Source organism: Bacillus rossius, chromosome 3 (assembly GCF_032445375.1).
Source record: "Bacillus rossius redtenbacheri isolate Brsri chromosome 3, Brsri_v3, whole genome shotgun sequence".
NCBI lineage: Eukaryota > Metazoa > Arthropoda > Insecta > Phasmatodea > Bacillidae > Bacillus > Bacillus rossius.
Genome location: NC_086332.1, coordinates 121,586,350 through 121,613,255, shown reverse-complemented (window position 1 = coordinate 121,613,255; position 26,906 = coordinate 121,586,350). Strand labels below are relative to the sequence as shown.

Below are 26,906 nucleotides of genomic sequence, written 5' to 3'. Positions count from 1 at the left end.
TGGGGATTTTGAGTTCAAATAGAATTTTGAAGTGAATTATGAATTAATCACTAATTTTAATTTTATTAAATCAAATTTTTGACACTTTCCTAGCGAACTTTTATCATTAAAAACTGAGTTTTGTAATGTCTGATGTATGACATACATTTGGAAGGTTTTGGTATTCAGTATGTCACCAAATGAAATAGCAAGTAGTATAAAAAAGTATATATTTACATAAGTGGTAACCAGATACTGCTTCTACTTGACCTTTTAAAAACAAATCTTTCTGAAAACTAAGGTGATTGTAAACAAAAAATTATTTACTGAAATCGGAAGGAAAATCAAGCTTGTCTGTTAAACTGATATTTTGAACAGCAAGTTCATTAATCACCTATCACGCTATCACCTATCAGATACCATCTTTAAGGCCTGCTACAGTAGGACGGTGATAATGTTGCTACTGTGCTGCTACCTGCACCATTCTGGTCCCAGCATATTTGCTTGCTATAATGAATGCTGTGCTGGCACTTTGACAATGTGCATCAATTATGTTAAATTAAATAAATAGCAGGGCTCATGTAATAAATAACTAAATGCAAGACAAGCACAACTATATTACATTCTCGCACTTTACCAACATTTTATCAACATTAGTCATAAATAAAAAAAATTAGTACTTTTTATCCTAATAAATCACGAGTTTTAAGAGAAATGAAACCAAACATTTTGCAGAGTTATAAACGAACCACTTACAGTGAATATTCATTGTGTAAATGAAATGAAGTTACTAGGAAATAAGTCTTTCATTACACCTGCGTACAATCAGTAGCAAACTCAGTGGCAAACAGCACAACAGAAAGCTAACAAACGTGCCCTGCTAGCCTGCACTGGTCGCCTGCCGGCCCAGGTGCTACCTCCACCACAGGGTTGCAGCTCGTGGCAGCGCAGCAGGCAGGAGTGACAATCAAATTTCCTAAATGGCAACTCCAATGGATGACAGCATCACCGCACATTAGCAGTGTTTTAAGTTAAACTAATTGTATCATTAAGTGTTGTATTATCAATAAGTACATATATTGCATATGGGTTTCACGACTCCAGTTTCACAGTTACAATTTTGCAAGCACGAGTGGGCCCTCAGCAAAGGGCTTCACTCCTCCAGGTGGCCCGGGCATCTACACTCATGCATGACTGGTGATCTAGTGCCCCCCATACCACCCCCCTAACCTTTCTGCTTCCCCCCACCATCTGCACAGTGCTCTTTTTCTTTGTCTGCAGCCCGACCATGTACCATCTGGGGCTCTCTGCAAGACCGGTTACAAGCACATGTGCTCAAGTCTATGACTGTAAATATAAACGTGTTGAGCAAAGATTTCTTAACACTTTTTGGATGCCTTTAGAGACCAAATGCAATAGACGGAATAAGGTTCAGCCACCACACAGGTGACATAATGCCCACATAACATTCCATCTACGCCATTTAAAACACACTTCACTGCATCAGCCCTTTATCAGTTAAGGTTCGTAAGTAGTACTTAACTTGAACAAAATAAGAAAGTTTCTTTATTTTAAGACCTTAAAAATATTTTTTTAACTGTTGCTTCTACTACAAAGGTAACATAAATAAGTATTTGGTTCTTTTATATTGTTAAGAGGACTCCAGCGACAAGGCCGGCCGGCCTGTGGGAGGGGCGAGATGCAGGCAGCACCTGACCTCCTGCGGTGATCCGATTAACAGCAGCGCCTCTCTCTCTCTCTTTCTCTCTCTCTCTCGGGTTTGGCACATTCCCAGAGCCCCATCTGCAGCTTCAAGTGTTAGGTCAGGGAATCTGATGATGCGACACTTCTGAAGGCTATGAGACCTTTCCAGGGTGGAACTTCGCAGGTGTGTGAGACGACGCCGACCTCCGGCGAGAGAGAGTGAGCCAGGTAGGTGGTAACACTGATGAGTGTGTGCGAGGCTGGTGACAATATCAGCGAATCCTTGAGGGCAGTGAAGTGAAGAGGGTGAGTGACTTCTTGGCAAGTGATAGCGGGCAACAAGCGACAGAGCATCGGGGGACAATGTTGCAGTGCGGTAAATGAGCGAGCAGTGGGAAGCAGTGTGTTGGGACCGTGTATGGTAAGAGATAACAGTAGAGAAAGCCACTATCGAGCGAAGCTCCAGTGGGAAGAGAAAAAGTTAACTTATGAAGGTGTAATTAATTTGTGGACGGACATTAAAAATGTAATTTAATTAATTGTGTAAATATTAGGTATTTAATAAAACATAATTAATAAATTGCCCTATACTTTCCGGACCTGTGTTTTCACACCTGTAACAACATTATAAGTTACAAAGTTCATATTTGCTTTCATTAAGTATCCTTTTAAATAGATACAGTAATTATTTCTTTGACCGATTATTAAATGAAACATTAACATTAATATTGTAAGCCATTCAATGAATTGCAATCTCCAGCTAAGAGAGTCACCTTAACTAGAACATAGGTGCGAAAGACCGTGGTACAACTAAAAAAACTTTCACAAATGACCACAACTGAGGCCACCAGAAGCACGGTCACCTCGCTGCATTGTCTCGCATGTATTCAGAGAGGTTGTTGATCCTGGAGGCAGTGAGGCGCAGCAGCAAGTTGGCCAGTCGCTGCTCCCACTCGGAGCACAGCACTACGATGGACTGCTTCAGACTGCCGGCGTGCACCATGAGGAAGTACATCGGGACCATGTTCTCCTCCAGCTGTACAGCACTCCTAGTGACGGCATACCTGCAAGCCCACACCTTCAAGCTCCTACTCACTGCTCATTCTAGTATCATTGTAACACATTTACATTTTTACTGTGCAAGATTACATTAATAAGAAGTGTAAAGCGGAAAAGTTTTCGACCTAATTTTTTTTTTAAATAAAATAAAAATAAATTTTTAAAAACTTTGAAAAATTCCAGAAGCCTAAAAATAAAAATAATTTCCATAGTGCTCAAGAAAATGTAATGATATCTTAAATATTATGAATTTGTATATATTCCAAATATATTTCTGTCTCTTACGATTGCTGATTGCAGAAATGTAAAAAACTATTTTTGTAATGGATAAATGAAGGAGGAAAAATTTTAAAAAGAAAAGAGAGACTAAAGCATGTAAGCTAAGTATAGTATCTATCATTTATTTTTAAGAGTAAGTAAATAGCAGATAGTAAAATCTTCCTCTCTAATGCATGCACGTTTATGTAAAAGGCACCAATTTTTTTTTTGTTTGTTTTTTTTTTCCTTCTTGCTTGTGAAGAGTGCCACCAACACCGCTGGCACAATTACTATGCCAGGAGGGTCTCATAAGTTGTTGTGTATTGCGAATAGCAAGTCAGGATAGCAGAGTTCTCATTCCTTTCGTTTCTACCAGATCTATACATGTTTCCTTTCCTTTGCCATATTTTTAACTAAACCAATCAGATTGTACTGTTTTTTGCATATTTTTTTTTTTAATTCTATATTAAAAAGACAAACATAAAATAAATTATTTTGTATTACCATTATATGGTGATTATCATGCATCAACAGTTATTTTTAAAGCAATAGGATTTATACGTAAATGAGTGCACTAAAACGCTTTACAATAAAATTGAAATAGAACCCATAAATAATTGGTATCACAGCTAGAATAGCTAGTAATTAAATAAGCACTAATTATCATTTCACATAAAATATGTTAAATTTTTTTATCACCAGGCAAAAAGCCATTTAAGAAAAGAAAATTTGGTGACAATGCAATCAGATATGATGGGAATATGTCAATGGAAATACTGCACGTCACACCTCCGAGGGTGGCGAGCTTAACAGGCACAAGGTATTTTTTACAGGTTTTCAACTTCAATAATACAGTTATTGAAAAATATTTCATAATTTTCATTATTATCATTTTTACCAGAGATAATTTAACGAGATAAGTACTGCTAACTGAATTCCTTGCAACTCCTATGTATTTGTTATCTTATTACACCGCACCTATATATGTAATCACTAGTTTACAGCAGTGGAGAATTAGTTTTCATTATGTAGGTCATAATTTCATATATTCATCTTGTGACAGGCAACGAACAATGGCTGAAACAACACTTGATGAAAACAATTATTACCGTAAAAACGGGTTGAAATTTAAAAAATTCAAAACTTCCTTAGTATCAAATCTGTTTTAATTTATTTTAAACCATAATAATATTATCTTAAAACTTTGTGCAAAGCAAATTTTTTATATGACCACGTTATTAGTGCAAGAGATGAAAAATAGTTTTTGAAGGTCAAAATAATTTAATAACTTCCCTAGTTGGCATATTATGAAATTAATTCTAAGCTATTCAATAGTGGATTCTTGAATTAAAAACATTCATATTTTCACTGCATGGAAAATGAGAAAAAATTTTATTGATCATTTTGTAATATTGGAGAACCTAAAGACGATATGTTCATTAAGTTCTTAAAATGTTTCAGAAGTTTATAGACGTTACCAAAATATTTCCAGACGAAATAGGTACTTTGAAATCTACCTATGCCTGTAGTATGTGCCGAAAGCGGTTAAATGCCTATGTATCGGGCAGAGGTTCATGAAACTGTCCTGCAGCCCCATAACATAGCTTCTTTAGCAACCAAATGTTGCTGCTTGAGAAATTGAAACTGGAGTAAGTCTTAAAAGTGTAATAGTAGTTAGGCTCTGATATGTGCACTAGCACCGAGCAAGTCAAGCCATGCTGTGGGCCCGTGGTGGGCCCGTCAGTCTGAATGTCACCAGCCTGACACAATGAATGTCTCCCTGCCCACTTCCGAGTGGAAGCAAGAATGCCTGGTGATGTCACCAATCAGGAAGACCTTGATGGCGGCCAGCCACTGCCGACGTTCATGACCCTTAATCACCGTCAACACCAATCAGAACCAGAGAGTACTGAAGCCAACCTGTGTGCGCGAGTGAGTCTATAATGCTGTGGCATTGAACACGAGGGTAGTTGCCTCGCTAATGTAGTAACAAACTCTGACTTTAAAGTACTCTAGGCCAGCTACTAAGGAAAGACAAACCCCTTCACCTAATGCCTTAGGTACAAGAAGAAGCCCCTGATTAGGTGAGGCTGAAGGCATTAAAGCTCACCTGTTAATATCCATGTCAAAAGATGATAATGGTGGTTCAACATTTTCATAGCGTGCCAAGAAATAGTTCATGTCAACATCCCAGATGGTGCGATACCGATCCCACGTCATTGCATACTCCACAATCATTTCCGTATTGGTAGTCATCTCTGCAAAAAAGAAGCCATAATTTGTAAAAACAAGTTATATTACATTACAAGCCAAGTTTTTGCTTGGATCAACACTTACTTAAACCTCCTCAAAAACACTTGGGTTACTATTTTTCCATTACTGTCTTTTTCTTGTTCGAATGAGATTTGTTTGCCATGAACCAGTTAAATTTTGACAGTATACAACATGTTTTATACTGTCTCATCCAGGACCATGTTACAACAATGGATGCTAAAGCATATAGTTGACTCACTAACACAACCTACAACTATACTATTTTAAAAGAGATTATGAAATGCAGTAGGTAATCGCCACAAGTCGCAGTATCCTGCCAGCACGCCACAGTAAACGTGCCGAGAGCAGCAGGTTCGACCCAACCACCAGCTCAATTCCAAACCACAAGCACAGCGTTGATTCCCCAGAGGCTCGGAGCCACTATCATCTTGGAGAACCTCTGGGCACAGCCGAGTGCCACTAAAGTGAAAATCCAGCTTGTAAATGCTTTTTAAATAGCTTTTTAAAACTAGTGGTGCACCGATGCGGATACCGATGAATCGTAATCGGCGATTATGGGTACTTACCGATTAATCGTAATCGGCGATTATCTTAACGATTACTTTGCCGATTATTTACGTCCCGGCGTAATTAAGTAGGTTTTTACCGTGTAATATTTTGTTATACATTTTAGGACGAAATACCGTAATATTTGTATATATTACAAAATTCATCTAACTCCGTCATATCATAATTACAGATATTTCGTTAAGTTTAATAAATCTCATTGCCTCGAACAATAAAAAATACAATTTTCCTACACGTTTATTTACGTTTCGTCTTTTGTTTGTTTAGTGGCCTTGTTCATTACCTATAGCCAGAGACGTAAAATAGTTGGCACGCAATCAAAATGGACAGCCTAAGTTTCACCCCCATAGATCGACATGCCCTTCGGGCTGGTTCGTACATGTTCGGTTTTTTTTTTTTTTTTTTTATCTGTACGTTCAAAACAAACATTGCAATATTGATCAAAAAATTGTTGACTAATGTTATTTTATATTTTTTTAAGAGTAAAACACATGTACACAAATATTTCCTTTTACTAATTATGAGATTTTCAGGTAAGTTATTGAGCTATTTCTGTTTGATTTGTTAGGAGATTAGTTTTGTCCGTTTACAAGTTAACATTGCTTGTGTTATTCTTGGCAAGTAATCATTTCTTATATAAATTTTTGTACACTATAGGCTTATCTTTTTAAATTTTAGGTAGCGTGTGGAGATTTCATCTTATGTTCATGAGCGCACAACGTATAAAATATAAAATCATAAGAAATGTTTTCTGGTGGTGTGTAGCAGTTAACCGCATTTAAGTAAAAGTATTTTAAAATGATTGTTACCAGAGCTGAATTACATTGAGGTGAGTGCACTTAATATAATTTGGGGTATTGCAGGAAAAATTATAAATTCCTAAAGTGTTTTTTACTTCCTGACATGTTTAAAATTATTATTCTCTATGAGGGTTGTTTGATACTGCAAGTAGTTTATCATGTTTAACATGTGGATAGGTTAGGATTATTTATTACAAATCTGTAATATTGAGATACTGCCCTTGGGTTAGCTGGATTAAAAATACAGTGAAATTTGTTAGGTTAGTAACATTATACGTACAGTGATTCTAAGTACAGTGGAATTTACATTTGGTTAGCTTGGAATAGCACCAATTAAAAATTCTGTAAAATCAATTGAACGGTTGGATGTTACTAACCTAATCTAACCAACCAATATACATTTTACAGTGATTTTTTAGGTTATTATCTCACATTGCTGCTTTTTGTATGCAAAATAAACTTTGGACACTTTTTTTTTAACTTTAAATATGTACCTGTATTTACTCTGAAAAAAGTTTTTTCTAAATTCAGACTGGTTTTTGAGAAATCACTGTTTATAGGTTACATTACATTACCTGTGCAGTAAAGGGCCTGTCACCATGTTGTTCTTTAATTGAGTTGCAGATCTTGTTGTTTTTCATACACAAATTGTCTATTTTTTATTTGGATATTGCAATGCAGTAACATAAATTAACACATTAAAAAAGTTATGTGACTCCTTATTGTGCATTCCAAACCCAAAGCATCAGTCCTTGAGAGCGATATTTTTTAGCAGTTTATAGGTGCAAAATTCTGATTTTTTACGTGAGACAACACATAACCTGACATATAAAATAAATTTTCATTTTGTAACAAATGATTCCTTTTATACGTCAGGTTACGTGCTATTGCAGGTAACTAATCTGCGCTTTGCGCCTCCATACTGCTATAAAAAATCCCTGTCAAGGGTTGGCGTTTTGGTTTGGATACACATTAGAGACTCGTAACTTTTTTTAAAACTATTATTTACGTTTCATTAGGTTATAATATTCAAATAAAAAATATATACATTCTTATATATATGGAAAACCACAGGATCTGCTATGCAATTAGAGGGGAAAATGGTAACAGCTGCTTCACTGCATAAGCTATCTAGCGTGACCTGCAAAATGTGATTTCTTGAAAACCAGTAGGAATTAAGAAAAGCTGTTTACAGTTTTAATAGAGGAAGGTTTTTAGTGTCTGAAGCGGTATTTTCAAAATTTTATAATTTAATTTATGGATAAGCAGCAACAAAAGAAAATTACTTTTTTTAAATTTAGCTAACCAACCATTCACATGATTTTACAAATTTTGTATTGTTTATACTTACCTACTTTAACATTAAACTACTGTTAAACAATTTATTTCAATTTTTTAAAAATATATTTGGGAATTAGCGCAGTATAATCGAAGACGTTTACTGTATTGATGATTGATTTACTTTATTGATGCACAATGAAGTTGTATAATTGTTGGATTGGTTAAGCAAATTCAAGCATCAAGGGTACTGATCAATGGTTTTTAACATTATATTTTCTTAATGAATCCATTGGTAAAACGTTAAAACACTGGAATGGCTAAATTTCCATCGACTGCTTATGTTTTTTTCCGCATGCTCACTTGAAAACAATTACAGGGTTATACTGTAGTTCACAGTTGCAATACTTGGTTAGGTTAGTTACATAAGTGCTGTTAAATCATGAAAATGGTTAGGGAAAGGTAACTTCTTCATAACTACTGTAAAATGGTGTAAGCAATTATTCTTTAGGTAAGTTTACCTAGACTTTAAAAATAATTTATTTGGCGAAGTACATAGTACTAAGAATTACTATTTATCAAATTTGGTTTGTGTGGAAAAGTTGTTACTCTAGGAAATTTCTGAATCCATCTTTGTAGGAATATAAACTAATATTATTAGAAACAAAAAAAGAACAATGTGTGGTATATTTTAATTTTCTAACACGCTCTGAACTCTGCAGTTATGCGATTACCGATAATAATTGTAAATCATTGCAATATACATCCGACACATTTTGTAGTGATTTCACAACTGTACTATGAAGTAATGCCATCGACTGCTGCAAAATAACATGCTGACATCTATTCTTGTGTAGGCATTTTGTTGATACAACTAAAATATGAACATATAGGATATATATAGAATCTTACAAATTTTGGTAACCTACCTACTAATACTCTCCCCAAAGACTTTGGTTAGATACTTAAAAAAAAAAAAAAAAAAAAAAAAATTAACTGCTTATGTGACATGCATTACGTGAAATTAATTCAACTTGTAAACATTTTGCTTGAGTCAAAGCCTAGATTTGCTTAAGCTAATAACAAGCAATTACATCACTTGAGGCCCTGAGAAATAAACTTCTAAAATTGTGTAGTTACTTGGATTGTTAAATACCTAGTTTTTCTGCAATAATGGGCACAAGAGCAATAGAATTATGTTTTTCATATAATTTTTTTTCACATAAATGAGTTTTTGTCAAAAAGTATTTGGAAAAAATATCTATTTGAAAGGACAAAGAAAAATGTTAATTGTAGTACATAAATGAGAATATACCAAAATATTTAATGTATCAAATTTCTAACTAAAATGGTTTTGAAATTAATTTATCATTCTGGTATGCATAACTTTTTTCTTTGATACATTTATTTATCAGTTTCATTTCTCTTTAGCACAATATAAATCATTTAACTTTGATTTCTTTTTTGTTTCAGGCTTGTGGAGAACAGCTTTTTTTTAATCTACTCTTTGGCTGGCGAATGTAAATAAGCAATGATTTCGTGAATGCAGCGAGAGAGTTTATTTGATGTATTTTAAAATCACTGATAATATTTATTGATGTATTTTAAAATCACTGATAATATTTATTGATGTATTTTAAAATCACTGATAATATTTGTTTTGTGGCTGGAAGATGGTAACCATGGTGACTTGTGAATTTTTATGAAGATTAATAAAAAGCAGTAAAAATTATTAATGGTTGTCAGAAGGAATTTTTTTTTCAATAATCAATCAAACATCTACACTCTACAGTAACAATTTTCCTTAACTCAAATAATATTTCAATACATATCTTATAAAGTATTCATATATGTACAATACAGACCAATTTTGAGCTAGTCTGATATCAGTATATTAGTTATTATGAACATATACTATCAGAACTACCATTTGCATATAGTGCACATACATACATAACACTAGCCAACAACCATTAAAAAAAAAACACTACTATATACACTTACATAAAAAACAAACAAATCATAGACAAGTACAGATTACGTATTCACTATTATATTCTAGAGCCAATTCCAATAAGTGTATTATCAATAAAAGAAAATAATTTTTTTTAAATAACAATATTTCAATATGAAGGAAAATCTGTATTCTGAAGTTCTTGTATATGTTTGGTATCAATCAATGTAAATTAATCAATCTTTGATATAAAAAAAAATCCGAAAATGATTAATAAATTTAAAAAATTATTGCCTACCAGCTCTGGGTTTTGCATGAGGGTTCAACTTCTCTGACTTCTGAGATTACAGACAAGATTTTAATTAATAATACTATTGGCTTCATTACTAGATTATCTTTAAACCTATAATTTTTTATTTGAATCAGTTCATTGAACTGAAATATTTGCAGCAATTTCTTTAAATGTTTATGAACTTGGATTATTTAAAATACAAATGTAGGTAGGCTTACTAGACCTTTAATGCCATAAGATTGTAATCACATAGGCCTAATTTCACATTTACAACTTAAGTCTTGGAGCTGATTTACATTAATATTTGTGCTAGACTTTGTAATTCTTAAAATTTTATTTTCTGCAATGTTCCAAAGAGCATTGCTCTATTTTGGAACAAAACAATTTAATCTGACAGTTTGTTACAACACTATTCTTCATAAAACAATGCACGTTAGCCTGTATAATATGAATTAGATCTAACATAAAAACTACAAACTGCACATTTGCACTTAAAATATTCATCAAACAGTTAGGCAAAGAGATTAAACATAACATTTAACTCTTAAATCGTCATACTTCATTTTAGTTATCACACTTATGCCTGTATGTGAACGGGATCAGAAATTAGCACTGCAAATGCACTTTTAACACTAATAATTAATTATATCAAACACAAATGATATCAGTAACATCATACTTCATTTTTGGTGTTACAGTAAGCTTCCATAAATGTTTCTTTTTCTCAGAACATACATCAGAAAAATTTTCTTGAATTTAAAAATTACAATAAATTTTTAAATACCTAATGATTTGTTAGATAGCAAACCTTCAAAATATGATTTACTTCCAATTTTTGGATTAACGGCATTGAAGTTTTGTATTGTTTGCCATGGAAAACAATGGAAATAAATAATTAAAAATATAAAGACACAACTGAATCAGCTGTAGTTGAACATACAGAACCAGCGAGGAGAATAAAAATATAATAAAATATATGTTATTATGTTCACTAAAGGTATGCAATGGATGGAGGATGCCCTACATTAATAATAATTAGTAACAGAGAACAAAGCAAATTTGTAAAGAAGAGACTTTTAACAGTAGTAGAATAATAAAATTCCGAAAAGGGCTGTTTCAAAAATTGCAAACATTCCTACACATAAGAAGCCCTTAATCTCAAAGACTTCATTCAGTACACTGGTCATTACCTGCTGCTCACGATCTGTAAAGGTAAGGTAATTAAATTAATGGTGGAAAAGGTAATAAGCATTAGGTTTGTGGTCTTATAAATGTGGTCATTAGAGGCAAACATTAAGTCTCTGTGTTTAAGTGCTCTGGGTTTGATTATCAGCAGGGTCATTAATGGATCTTTTGATAGTGGGGAACACAGCAAACATTGCAGTGGTTAGTTGGTTTTCTCAGAGTTCTTACGTTACTTCACCCACCCATTCTGTCATATCATTAGCATTTTATAGCCCTTCATTTTTTTGTAATGATCTAGAGGTCACCAAGCTGAAAGCTAAATTAATTTCCTTCATTGACAGATATAAGGGTTGAGGATTTGAAGCAAGCAAGATAAACATTTTAATGTTGCTTGCTTCGTCTTCTACAGAAAATTGAATCTAATATTTTGAATTGCTCCTGTGCTGCACTACTTCTGACAGAACGAGTAACCTGCACTTTTTAAGGCATCAAAGAAATTGTTATAACCGATTTCACTGTCTACATATCCCGGAATAGTGTTATCTTTATCACTTTTGGTACAATTTTGCAATTTATCTCTTGCTAGATCAAAAAACGATATCATTGTTCACGTTCAAAAGCTGTAGCTATAGCCCGCGCTTTTCTACTACCGAAGTTACCCGATCGAGCGACGTACTTCGGAACTGTTCGTGCATGTCGATCTATGGGGGTGAAACTTAGGCTGTCCCAATCAAAATACCACAAACAGTTGCAGTGGATTCTATGACACGATCTTTTCGAGTCGTAGTAGCGGTTCAAAATCGTGGTCCCGATACCTTCTAGAGTTTATCACTGCATTTTACCAACTCGTTATAGGCGTCTTTGGTAACATTATCCGTTGTTGTGTTATTTGTATGTGACGTGAAAAGTGAAAAAGTATTTATAATTTTATATATTCAGTCAACATAAATAAAATAACATGTGCTAGAATTGGTTTTTAGTCATTTTTATATAATTATAGTGAGATGGCGAGTAGGGAGAAAAAAAGTGAAGTGTGGAAACATTTTTTTATAAACTCAAGTGAACAAAATAAAGCAGAATGTTTACATTGCTAAACGGTAATTTCTTGATGCAACCTTATGTGATAGTCGATAATAATGCTAGTTTTCCGCAACAAAAACTTACCCATTGTAAATTACAATTATTAGACTGTAGTTCAAGTTGTTTACAATAACAAATATTTAAATAGAAGTTAATTTAATTTACACTTTGCAATGACTTAATAGTGTATTTTATATATTTTTATACTGTTATTATAACTGTATTCTCAATTTTACCTAATCTTGTTATTAAATTCACATGGGAATAAAAAATTTTGTGTGCATTATTACACTTAAAAAAATTTGTTCATTATAATCGGTAACTGAATCGGTATCTGCCGATTATTGCTCTCATAATCGGTAATCGAATCGGTAATCGGTAAAGTCATATCGGTGCACCACTATTTAAAACCATAGGTGTATTTTGTTTACTTGGAAACATGCCTCTCTTCAAATCCAGCACTCGTTCAAAGCCACTCAGGACCAGGCACTTGCCCACAACTGCCTCGCCCTTATATTCAAGTACGTCAAGAAACAGGTCTGAAACTCACTTCTTCCCATGTAGTTCAAATTTGCCCAGAGTGGTTAGTAAGTAAATGCACAAGTGCATATAACCACTTGTGGCATAGCAGGCCCCTGACCAGACCACCCAGCTTTGCAGAGTATTCTTGAGGTAAGATATTTTTTCAGTAATGCAGTATATCAGCTGATTATATGATTCAAGGTTATGGATACCTAATTTGGTATTTGTATTTTATTGACATGAATATATTTGTAATATTTTCTGATATTTACTGATTTTATTTATATTCAAAAAAACATTTTAAATATAATATTACTGGTTTTCACATTTTTTGCTATGTAGTAATTGTTTGAATTCATTTTTTTTATACTATCTTTTTCACTTAAAATATTGTTTATATGCCTATATTTTTGGTTTGGGTTTGTTTATAAGCTTTCATTATGTTTATAGAACACTGTGAGTAGTTTTGGAAAAATAAAGGATGAGAGACAGGTGTGCAACATGACCACACCAATATTTCATACAATGTGTTGTGTTGCAAATTTGGCATTTTCCTTGGCACGTTTAATTTTTTTTTTTGACCACGATCACAAGACTCACATTTAATATTTTTTTTATTTATGTACCTCAAGGGGCTCTTGCTATTTTAAGTTTATTCAGTTAGTTGCACAGCAGTGGCCAGATGCACCTCTAAGTACACACTGTGCCAGTCCTGCATGCTCCTGGGTTCAAGTGCCCCGCTCCCGTCAGCGCGGCCGATGTACGTGCGCTGCAAGTTCAGTCAGGCAAGCAGATCCTGCCCGAGCATAGCGTGTTAGTCAGCGCCAGCACTCACCCCACACTGTTCTGAGAACGCCCACGCTGCCCTTGTGTGCAGCCCTTATTAACTCCTCTCCTTCCCACCAGGGAGCTCCATCTCCCATACCCTCGTCCCCCAAGCTGTATGTTTTACCACCGTGTCTCTGAGCACTACCTGCCGGCACTGTCGACAACTATATGTCGGGACGGCCAATTGTATTTCCACACTCTGCCACGCAGCGCCACCTTTGAGGCCGTGGCAACTTCCCCCCACCCCCCACTTTCGGCCTTAGCATCCTCATTTTGTTCTTTTTTTTCTCAGACATGTTATACCCCTTTTAACTACGTGCGCTCCCCTCGCCAGAGGACTGTTTCTTCAAGCGCGCGAACTCGGAAACACCTCTTTTCTTTCTCTACTCCTGAGTTCTCTCCGCTGAGAAAGTTTTACCAGAGTTAGTCATCTCACCATGTAGTCTCGGTCAAGGGGAGTGCTTTCCCCCTTTTCTGTTTTCTCTCGCCATCATGGACGATGATAGTTTCGTAGTCTTCTACAAGTTTGTCAAGTGTAATTGTGGGTGTTTTCCGACAAGTGAGTTTTCCTGCTATTTTCAGTGCTCTTTGTCGGTTTCTATTGCACCTGTAGGAGCTTTAATTTCCATTTTCTTTAACTCACTATGCATGTTTCTTTTGCTTAGTGTGGGCTCAACTCCACCTCCTACTTTCTGCCACCTTAGTTCCTGCTGTACTCCAGACCACATCTCCTGATGGGGCTGCCATGCTTCTCCCCGTCTTGACCCTCACCACCGCGTGATGAGTTGCATCCCAGCATGACTAGCAAGGAGATAAGTCCACCCCAAGGTTTTATGCTTATTAAAAACCTCAAAATTCCTTCTCTCTTGCAGTCACCTGCTGTCAGTGGACTCAGTTTCACCAGAAGCTCAAAATAATGACCTAGAACGATTTTTTTTTTTCTCTAATGAAGTCTAAAGAAGCTCTATTATTGAAAAATTGAATCTTTTAATGTAAGAAAGTAAAACAGGACTATGGTCAGCCCTTCCACCTTTGAATGTAATGTTCTCCATTAATTAATGTCATACTTTAAGGCAGAAATAATGTAATATTACTTGTTGAATGGAAACTATCATAAAAATTTAACTAGTGTACTACAGTTGTTCTTTCAGCTCACCCGCATTCAACCTCAGGCAAAGTTATTATGTGTATTTATTTAATTTTCTCAGTTGCCTACTTTTTGTAAAGCCTTAACAAAAGAGCCAGAACTTAAACTAATAAAATTTAAAAAAATATTTCAAATATACATATATTTTTTACCAAGCATTTAATCTATGATCCACATTTACTAGTAAACAGAAGAGTGTTTCCTGTTTATAATAAGATTTATTGTACCTGCACTTGCTCTCCCTCTGAACACATTCTGATAATTGTTTGGCCTACACGACGCTTCCTAACTTTGTTGTTTGTATAGTATCCAGTTTTCTGAGGAGCACAGCAAGGTGTCAGTGTTTTGTTACCGAAACATTCTGGTGTGTTCTGTATGTATTCATACGATGAGAATATCTGCAGGTATTTATTCCCACAGGATACAGTAAAATTATCAGGGTTTCATGCCAGCTAATCAAACTTTGTGTTTTTTTATGTTTTGTTTTCTGAAGAAACACCTAGATGCAAGGGTTATGTGTTTTATATGTTCTTGTGTCTTTAAATGTAAGATCTGTGTTGTGATTGGTCATTGAGGTCACATGACTGCTTCTTTCCTGCATGGTTATAGGCTGTTACATAGCCTCATCAGTTACTGTTTGAGTACTGTGTTAATAGGTTGCGCTGTTTGTTAACTCATTAAAACAGATTATGAGTGCACAGAGGCATAAATTTCATGTCTTTGCCAGGGCCACACCGCAGTAAGTTTTAACCTGTGTTGTTTTTTCGGGTTTCAAACTTTTATTTATTAATTCAGGCTCCAGACACATTCCTAGGGACATTATTTTGTGAAGGCACAGGACTGAGGAGCAATTGGCAAAAGTGAGTGTTTTCCTTAGTACACATCGTGTAAAGAACATATAAATTCATGATGTGAGAAATAAATTACCCAAATTCACTTCAAACTCTTTGATTTAAATTCAACCCATAACAGTTTTGAATAATTTAATAATTATAGACATAAATGTACACCACACTAACTGTAATTTCAGATGGAATATTCCAAGTGTTTTGACTCGTCACACACTTTATTTAAAAAATACATTTTTAAAATTTTTATTAGAATATTTGTGAGTCTATGATGTTCATTTCACCACAGATGTCTGGTTGGAAGCTGTGATGATGCAACACTAAAATGTGCACAATGTGTGTGTGCTCTTTCCTAGGGCTAAATGTGTAGCTGTGCACAGCATTATTATATTTTATTATAGTTTTAACATTGGAGACAATTACACTACAAAGTGTGCACAAGCTCATCATCTACCAAGTTGTATTCATTACCTTTGTTAATGAGCTGTTGCAGTTTGTTGCATTCATCATCATCCTCCACCACATCACTATACGAGCGCAAGCCATTTTCAGGGACGTTGTAGATTTCGTGAAGTCTGCGAAGTTCCTTTAGGTCATGCACAATCATGTGCTTAATACCACGCAGAACAAACCCAATTTCTTGAAGTGATGGTACGAATGTAATCTGAAATAAAATCCATTTACCGAGCCTTCAAGCTTATTCTATTATTATGTAAATTTATTATTACCTCTACAGAATAACTGTGAATCATTCACATCTTAGATACATATGTATTAGGCCCCACACTAAATATTTCAGTTATAAATTTGATACAGTAACAGATTTTTTATTTTCTATGTTTTAGAAATAAATTATCTACTTTAATTTCAATTATTCTAAAGAGTGAAATTTTAATTTAACAATTATTTGTATCACTTTATGCTACAATATGTTCAGTAAATTGAACAGTAAAAGCAACCCCTCATGTCAAACTATATGTTATTGTGTTATTGTAAAGTCTGTTCATACTTTCATAAGGGGGTTCTTTTCTGAGGTGGAATATTATGACTTTACAAAACTACGATATAAAAAGTAAAGAGAAAAAATATCAGTTTTGTTTTGCTATTGTTATGTATGCTTAATTATTATAATTTTTAGATCTATAAAAATATTGTGCATTTTTGTGCACACTGTTATATCTTTATTATATGACGTTGTAGTCACTGTTACAAAATACATCAATATGACACCATCTTACATCATGCACTTTCTAACTGTCATGAGTGCCAACTACCACACCCATAACACCTCCCCCTTTTTCATCACCTCAGGTTTCCTTATACATGTTACATGTTACCCTTCATACATTTGTTTCACTTTGACCCTCCTACCACTCCTGGTCACGTAATGGTCTTTGCTTCTGCTGTCTGGCAAGTCCCTACCGTTGTTTATTCCTGGATCATCACTTGTTACCCTCTCACTGTCATTATTAAATCCCTTAAAACCTTCTATGTCTGTATCAGTACTTCTTCTTCCACCCTGCACTGTAGGACTTGTTTGACCTCCTTCATCAATTTCTTGGTATGGCACCCAATCTATCTGTCTGTTTCCTCTGAACCGTGAAGGGCGCAAATGACACGTGTTTCTTCGGACCACTCTGCCACTCCTGTCTTTCCTGATGAGGTATGACCGTGGTTCACGGCTTCGTGAGATAACTACAGCTGGCTCCCAGACACTGTAACTTTCTATCTTCGTGACTACCCGCTCGCCTTCCTGAAATTTGACGTCTTTCTTCTGAGCTGACCTGTTGTAGTACTGCTTGAACTTAGCCTGCCTGGCTTGCAAAGCTTCATAGATCCCCTCTTGAACAACTGGTTGCAACATGGCTGTGGTTATGAGCATGGTGGTTCTAACACATCTACTGAATAAGATTTGTGCTGGAGATGCCTGCAGCCCAGTGATAGGGGTGTTATTATACTCACGCAGGAGGTCCCTGTGGTCAGTACCTTCTGATTTGCTCTTGCGTAGGATCTGTTTACTGATTCCCACAGCTTTTTCTGCCATCCCATTGCTTCGATGGTAGTGTGGACTACAAGTAGTTAGTGTGATGCCATATTTTTTGTAATACTGCTGGCACTCATAAGATTTGAAGGGTACATTATCTGAAATGAGGACTCTGGGAAACCCATGAACATTAAAGACATCTTGCATTGCATTTATGGTGCATGCAGAAGATTTTGCAGCCAATGGTCGAATATCAATCCAGTGGGAATAGTAATCAATCAGTATCAGGAAAGCCTTCCCGGCTACTTCAAGGATATCTGTACCGACTTGGAAATATGGCAGTTTAGGAACTTCATGTGGTATAAGAGGTTCCCTGCACTTAGCCCTCTTAAATTTTTCACATATCCCGCACCTTGACACATGTTCCTCTATATCTTTCACCATTCGGGGCCAATAGAATAATTGCCGTGCTCTAGCCTTAGTTTTCTCAACTGCCGAATGCCCTTCATGCACCAGGTGCAGGACATATTGCCGCAATGTATGGGGTACCACAATTTTGTGTCCAAGGAATATTATTCCATCTTCTATGTGTAGGTTATCTTGAACCTTGTAGTATTCACCATATTTCCCTAGCATCTTACTGGTATGGGGCCAGCCCTCCTGGTGCATTTTGGCCACCTTACAAAGGATGGAATCCTGCTTAGTTTCTCTTTGAAACGTCACTTTCCTACTGTCACTCATTGGTAAATGTGCACTCAACGAATGTACCACCTCCAACATTTCAGGATCATGTTCAGTCTCCAGGAGTGGCATTCTCGACATTGTATCAGCCAAGTGCAGATCTTTTCCCGGTACATAGTACACCTTCAGTGAGTACTTAAGGAGTTTGAGCCTGAGGCACTGTAGTCTAGGGGAACCTATCTTCCCTATGTTTTTGTTCATAACTGCCACCAATGGCTTGTGGTCTGTTTGAACATTTACCGTCCGACCATAAACAAAGTCATGAAACTTTGTTGCTGCAAAGTATATGGCTAGAAGTTCCTTTTCTGATTGAGAGTAGTTCTTTTCACTGTCTGATAGGCTTCTTGAAGCAGTTGTGACAAGCTGAAGGTTACCAGAACTGGATTGTTGCAACAAACAGCACCCTAGCCCATACTGTGATGCATCACACTGTAAGGTGATTTCTTTCTCTGGGTCAAATAATGCAAGGACAGGTGCATCAGCGACTTTCTGCTTCAGCTCATCAAATACTTTCTGATGTAAGGGTAGCCACTGCCAATCGACTCCCCCTTTCAGTAGTTCGTATAGGGGTGCTGTAAGTGTTGCCATTTGCGGTAAGAAACTACGAACGTAATTGAACATCCCCAGTATTTGTTGCAATTCCTTTTTGTTTGAGGGTGTTCTTAAATTAATTAGTGTCCTCGCTCTCTCTGGATCTACTTTCATACCTGCTGCAGAGAAAACATGGCCAATGTACTTAACTTCCATAGCTTTGTACTGAAGTTTATCCACATTAAATTTTATATTTCGAGCCCTAGCCCTTTCCACCACTCGTTGAACAGCTTCATCATGTTCTACCTCGGTGTTTCCCATACAGAGTAGATCATCAAAGTATATTACTGTGTTAGGTATGTCTGCAAAATTACTTTCAACCAGATGTTGAAAAAGTTCTGGTGCACTGGCTATTCCATAAGGTAGTCGCAGATATCGGTAGATCCCAAATGGGCTGGAAAAGCAACATTTCAGTGATGCCTCCTCCCCTAATTCAATTTGATGAAAACCTTCCCTTAGATCAAATACGGAGAAGTATTTTTTCCCTGCCAGCTGCTCACTGATGTCACTGAGTTTGGGAACCATGTGATAATGTCGTTTGATTTGTTTATTTAGGTCCGTTGGATCAAGGCACACTCTAAGCTTACCATTGGGTTTTTCAGTGACAACTAGGTTGCTTACCCATGCCCTGGCATCAACCTCATCAACCTTTTGAATAACCCCCTTTGTCTCTAGTCTATCAAGTTCAGCTTTGAGTGCCCCTCTCAAGGCCTGAGGTACTCGTCTAGGAGGGCAACATACAGGATCAGCTCCTACTTTAGTAATGATTTTACCTTCTTGAGGAAAGCAACCCAGGCCATGAAACACATCTTCATTTTGTCGCACAAAACTGTCTTTCGCCGTCCTGTTGTCAACAGAGTGCACCCGCTGCACTAAGTTCAGTTGTATGCATCCTGGTAACCCGAGCAATGGCACAACATCCAAGTCCACTACCATAAAGTCTATATAAGCTTCAGCTCTCGTAGCTTGGCAGTTCAAGGTTACTTTACCCACAGGTGTGATAACACCATCCAAAGTCTTTAATTTCACGTTCGTAGGCTCAACCCTAAACTGCTTGTCCACTTTTTTAAAAACCTGAAGTGGAAGTACACTAACCTGTGCGCCGGTGTCTAGCTTCACCATCATTTTTACGCCTTCAATGCTTACTTTTTCTTGCCACTCATTGGGGTAGGAAGCACTACTGCTGTCTCTGTGGCTTTTTATGCGACCCCTAATATCAACAGGACATACACTGACACTATCACAATAAAGACTCTCTTGCGAGCTGGATAATTCAATTCGCTCCACAACTTGTACCTTACGAACTCTACATGACCTTGCAAAGTGATTCAGGACTCCGCATTTAGCACATTTCTTTCCATATGCTGGGCATGCTTTGGGTCCGTGCACTGACTGGCATCGCCTGCACTGAAATTCTCCCTTTGTTTCCCATCTTTCACCGGCCTCTGATGCTGTTCACTTGAGCTTTTACTAACCGCACTAATTAAAACAGTGTCAGACTCACTATCACCATTCTTGCTGTGTATTAGATGTGCTTGTTGCTTGCTCTGCTCACACGCTCTGCAATGTGCTGCCGCTTTTTCCAATGTGAGGTTATCAACTCGTAGTAAAGCTTCTTGGACGGCCTTGTCTAGTACACCATGAACTATACGATCCCGCAGCATCTTGTTTTCCGCACTCTCACCGGTGGTGTTATTATAATTACAGTTCTTCACGAGATGTCGTAGGGCAGTGAAAAAATGCTCAAAGCTTTCTCCTTCTTCTTGGCACCTCTGAGCAAACACATATCGTTCAAAGACCTCATTGATCCTGGGTCGGACATACCTTTCTATGGCCTGCTTCCACTTAACATAACTTTTCTTATCCTCTTCCACCATGTCAACAGTTTGCAAAATGCGAGAGGAATCACTGCCCATGATGTTTCGCAAAAGTGAAATTTTAACCTTGTCTGGGGCATTGTCTTGTCCAGTACTCACAAGGTAGTCTTCAAATTCTGACTCCCAAAACTTCCAGTCCGCGTATGCATTTTTGCTATGTAAGTCCAAATCAGGTGGCAACTTAACTCCGCCACCCACGGCCATTGTTTACATACGAATATTTTACTTAGCACCTACTTTCACTGTGGTTACTGGCCCGGTCTTGTTACTTAGTATAATCATTTAAGGTAAACACAAAATCCTGTCGACTGCGCCATGTTATATCTTTATTATATGACGTTGTAGTCCCTGTTACAAAATACATCAATATGACACCATCTTACATCATGCACTTTCTAACTGTCATGGGTGCCAACTACCACACCCATAACACACACGATATGTAAACGTTACTGCAATTTTAAGTCTTTTGACCCATTTGTAAATTTTCAATTCAGAGGAATTTTACAAATAGGTATATTTGAGGACAGAATATACCAGTTATCTGATCTTACAAACTAACTTATAGTTTTTCCAGATTCTTCATATTAAAATTATTACAGGGTTGTAGAGAAATAGCTGGGACTCTAAAGAGTTGCAATTGCTGCAGCAACCCTTTCTTTAAGGTGCTGGATGTTTGTTATTGTTCATGAAGTAGACAATTCAAAATCATATTAGTTTATTTTAATAAGATTTTAAAAATTTTTGAGTTTATGTTATTTTATACACAATTCTACTTTTTTTTGAAAATATCATTCATATCTCCAAGTGAAAAAAAAATAGGGCATAAAAGAAATCTCTTGTTTACTGTATTTTCACCAGGAAATGTTAGGCTGTAAAGAGTTCCGTGGTACTGGGATTATATTTACAGTTCTCGGGGTCAGTTAAATTGCCAAGACCGGGGAGTTGGGAATCAGAGAACCGGGAGTGTTCAGACCTTGTTATCAGACAGGAGAACACTGATGTCGAGCAATGGGGATGAGTCGCCAGAGCCTCCGCGGTTCAGTTTATCCAGCATAACCTGCAGAGAACTCCTTGTGCACAGCTTCAGTGCTTCATCCACAACAACATCCACCTTGCGAACATAGTTGGCCCAGTGCACACCCATCTGCAAACACACACAGCAACAGTCACTACAACTGAGGGACATAGGAAGAAAACAAATATATTAACAGAAATAATCATACACATACGGGAATTTTAATACAGCCATGACCAGCAGTTTAGTAACTGCATTAGCATGGTGTCCAGCAAAACTCACAGACAGAATTCCTTGAATCTTCCCTAAGTTCCCTAACTTCCAATTCATTCATAATATTTCACTAATCAAAACTATACATATTAGGGTAGAAAACAACCAGTGTCAATTTTTACACTACTTCCAAACACTGACATAGTCACAATTTAACATAAATTCTTCAATGTTGTGACAAAAATGCTAACACTAACAAAATCCTGGAACCTATGCACAAACTGTAGTTTCTTATATCTCTCTCCGAGGCGCCATCACAGAAGGATCCCAGCCTCATATGCCAAAAAAAAATATAACTCTGCTCAAAAACACTTGGCACAGCAGCATTGCAACAAAGAATGCCAAAATACAATATGCATGATATAGTTAACAAAACATACCACGGGCTAAAAAAATAAACCCTTCAATAAAATCATTATAAAAATCAGAGACCCTTTTACAATAGTAACATCATTTAATTATGTAATTATTTCAATCTCACAGTTCATAAGAATAAAAGCAGTTCGTAATGGAACGGGGTAAATTCTAAAAAACCACATGCATAGCATACCTGGATTCTTATTTTTCTAGCAGCTGAAATGAACATGCATACTTGGGGCATTGAATGAAAAATTAACAATATTAATTGTAATTCAAATAAATTATGGATTCATGGCACTGACTCTTACATATTTAACACACAACATACACATGCTGGCGGGAGATTAAAGCATGTGGGAAGCAGGTTTGGAAGGATGACTGTTGGGAATTCACATCAGGTTCGTAAGAGGGCGTAACCCTGGTCAACAGCAACTGAATGAAACATACGGTTTAGAGAACTTTGCGAAGTTTGTTTCAGTAGTTCCTAATGAAAAGTTAATGTCCTTTTTTATTGAAATATGAATATTTTTCAACAGTTAAGCATATATTTCATTAAAAATTATCATGAATTTGCACGTAAATGAATGCATTTTATAGCTAAAAGAAAATATAAATAAAGAATTACACCTAACTTTAGCAAGTGGTTAACTTGAAGACCATTTCAACAACAAAATAAGAAGTTTAAGTCTTAAAATAAAACATAATTTCTTTATTCATAAGTTTTCTGAAGAAAACCACTTTAAAAAGGGTCTTTTACGGCTTTTTCCAAAATAAATCAAACACACGGAATGTGCATAAAACTTAGCAAAATTCATGCACAAAGTTATTCATTTTCATACGTTCTTATTAAAAAGTAACAATTATTCTTAATGAATTTAAAATTCATTTATATATATAGTTTATCTCAGGAAAAATATCATACTTCAAAAGAGTAAATATGACCACTCTTAAGTGTAAAACAAAAACCTAGATGTTGAGTTGCAGAAAACCCATCATGACAAATAAAAAGTGTAGTAAATGGGTGGGAAGTACATCTAATGCTGTTAAATCTGATAAAGTATGGACTTTTTTGTGTATTAAAAGTAAATTGTATTATACACGTAGAAAAGCAAAAACTTAAATAAGCATTTCCTAGTTTATAATTTTTCTAATTTTTTATATAATCAATATTACATTAAAAGTTTTTTTTTTTTTACTTTAGACACTAACTAAATTTGTTTCTTTGTCCACAGAAAATTACCATATGCCCTAATCTTTAAAGTATATCACAGAATAACAAAAACTTTGAACATTTTTCTTGTTAACTGAATCTGTTGGAATTAACTTTTACCAACATGTTAAAAATATGGTTCCAGGCTTAAAATATTGTAAAATGAATAAATATTTGTCACCCTCTCCTCCCCCACCCTAAAATAAAAGTTTCGGCACCTATGAATGCACAATAACTATGCGCGTACTGAGGTTAGTAGATTAGTGAAAGAAAATAAAGATCTATTTGAAGGTATCAGAGAAATAGATTATACATATAGGATTGTATTAAAGAAGGAAGCACAAAAACAGGTTTCCAATATAAACGAACTTCCATTTCACTTCGTAGAAGAAGAATTGAATCGGTTGGACAAGTTGAGAATCGTAAAGCCAATGATTGAACCAACCCCTTAAATATGTTTGTTGTTGTAAAAAAAAATCCAGATAACAGCATAAGGATTTGCCTCGATCCCGATAATTAAAATAAAGCGATTATGCGGGAGCATTATCCACTATCAACTTTTGATGAGTTCATGTCACAAATGGCAAGTACCAAGGTTTTCAAAACCTTAAATGAGTTTAAAAGATTTTGGAAAGTTAAACTAAATGAAGAAGTCAGAAGCTCACCACTTTTAGCACTGTCTTTGGAAGGTTTGTGTTTACTAGAATGCCATATAGGTTATGTTCAGCCCCAGAGGTTTGGCATTTTTTATGATGATGAGAAAGTCAAGTGGATTGATTAGATATCAACTCCGACCAATTAGATGTTGGGTATTAAATATTAATACTACATTGTAACACATGCTGTGTAAATATGTATCACCCTCTTGTTGTGACTAGAGTAGTACTTGTTTTGCTTTTAGTTAGTTGTAAGCCAAGATGGCCGTGCGTATGTATTCTTTCAGGGGATAGCTCGGTAATAAATCATGTGAAAATCCGACTCTGGCTATTTTTAATATGCCAACCCGAGTAACAAACCAACAGGTTATGGGCCCAGCAGGTTGTCAGAGTTTAAAACACATTTTTCTCGGCGCGATAGTTTATCGGAGTGTAAAAGTGGCAGACGCAACGTGTTTACAAATGAGAAAGCGCGGAAATCTGTGAAAACGTCCGAATACAACCCGTGTTAAAGTTAAAATCACCAATTATGGCCAGCAACAAATCAAGAGAAACCCAAATTAGCTGGTTGCCCGGCATCAAAAAACTGCAAGGAACTGAAAATTACAGTTCGTGGAAGTTCGGGATGGAAATGTACCTCACTGCAGAGGACTTGTGGCCGAGGGTAAATGGCGCCGAGGAAGATACAACCAAGGATAAAAAGGCAAAATCCAAGATTTGCCTGATGATCGACGAAAGCCTATATCCAATAGTAAAAAGCTGCAAAACAGCTAAACAAGTTTGGACCCAAATAGAAGACACCTACAAAGACAAAGGGCTGACAAGGAGGTTATACTTACTTAGAAAACTATTTAGAATACAACTGAAGGACTTCAGCTGTATGGAAGAATACCTGAACGAAATTCTGTCCCTGTCGCATAAGCTATAGAGCATCCCACTCTTAGATTGCAGTATGGAAGTAAATGGGCGCATTCTCTCTCTCTCTAACACACGCCGATTGCCGTTAGCACTGTCCTTGTTTCTTCGTGCATTGTTGCCAAATATCAAACGAAATTTAAAATTTTAATTTTTGGACCAAGCTTTTTTTCATATTGTATAGAATCAAAATACGCATCAGGCAATGCTTATTTTGAATACTTAACAATATTTTAAGTGTCCGAAAAAATTAAAAAACATAACTTATTCGCTGCGAACTGCTTTGAAGTATTCCGATATGTTTCACATAAAAAAAAAACCTACATGTGTATTTCATTCAGATTTTTTTTATTAGTAAATTAATGCCTTAGGACGCCACCGAACAAATGTTAAGACAAAAACTGTACAGGTTTCACTTAAATAATTTTTTTAATATATTGAAATGCATTTTCTCACAAACTGACACATCAAAAAGTTGACCCGCGGAAAATTTTTTTCTATTAAAGATAGATGGGGGACGAAAGCGAGAAAAATGTTCACAATGAATTGAATTAGTTTTTAAAAGCAGCGCCATCTCAATTGCTTCTACAGTTTCCGTGGAAATAGCTGTTAAAGATGTGTCTTATCAGTACAAGAGCGCGCGCTGCCGTCGTAAGAGGAAACAGGGCCGTGTGTTTAGATAAGTAGGGTTCTGTCCTACAAGCAATTTCAAATACATGGCTTCCTTAGTCAACAAAAAATATTATAATCAATTCTTGAACATAATATTTAAAATGTATGAAATAAATACGAAGGAATTTAATAGCGATCATGGTACAAAATTTTGAATTATTTTTCTATCCTTCTCACCAAGCATCTTATCAAACATTGTTTTAGACAAAGTTTTGGAAAATAATTATGATATTATTACAAACAATTTAAACAGATTTGATAATGTGTCTACTATGGCAGTTACGTTTTTTTGTCCGGTGAAAATTTTTTTCAAACCCATGCAGTTATGGCTGGTCGTATCAAAAATGTATTTAGAAAACATTTTTCGGCATTAGGTAATCCGAGTTATCATACGTTAAAACGGATTCGATATTATTCATATTATGGGAGTTGTTGCGATTTTTCTGTTTTTCAAAAAATCTTCCCCATTTCGAACCAATTGTTCGGATTTTTCCCATAACTTACTCGACCGAGAATTTCCATTACCGTATTTTATTTATCATTTTGGACATGACTTGTCCAAAAATACGGCATTTATCGGGCCCATGAAAATGTGATATATATATATATATATATATATATATATATATATATATATATATATATATATATATATATATATATATATATATATATATATATATATATGGGATTTTTAGAACAGAAAAGAAAACTATAAGAAAATTTCGTCTACAATAGGTAGTTTTTATTTGAAATTTACATTATTACAAATTTATATGTGTAATAGTATCAAATATTATAAATTACGATATGATTTCTTAAAATGCTTCTTGT

General features: G+C 35.6%; 1 protein-coding gene and 1 long non-coding RNA gene across 3 annotated transcripts in view; one reads left to right on the top strand and one right to left on the bottom strand.

The window, feature by feature from the left end:
• Positions 1 to 26,906, bottom strand: part of LOC134531211 (dynein axonemal heavy chain 2) — an 864,487-nt gene that overhangs the window by 674,186 nt on the left and 163,395 nt on the right. For both annotated transcript variants that reach the window (XM_063366870.1, XM_063366871.1), the window contains 4 exons: positions 21,945 to 22,115; positions 16,247 to 16,439; positions 5,111 to 5,258; positions 2,547 to 2,747 (listed from right to left, as the gene is read on the bottom strand). In XM_063366870.1, the coding sequence (XP_063222940.1) occupies positions 2,547 to 2,747; positions 5,111 to 5,258; positions 16,247 to 16,439; positions 21,945 to 22,115 (713 nt within the window). The remainder of the gene's footprint in view (positions 1 to 2,546; positions 2,748 to 5,110; positions 5,259 to 16,246; positions 16,440 to 21,944; positions 22,116 to 26,906) is intronic.
• On the top strand, positions 6,104 to 9,651 carry LOC134531214 (uncharacterized). The gene is made up of 2 exons (XR_010074968.1): positions 6,104 to 6,374; positions 6,520 to 9,651. It is a non-coding gene; the product is annotated as an uncharacterized LOC134531214 (long non-coding RNA).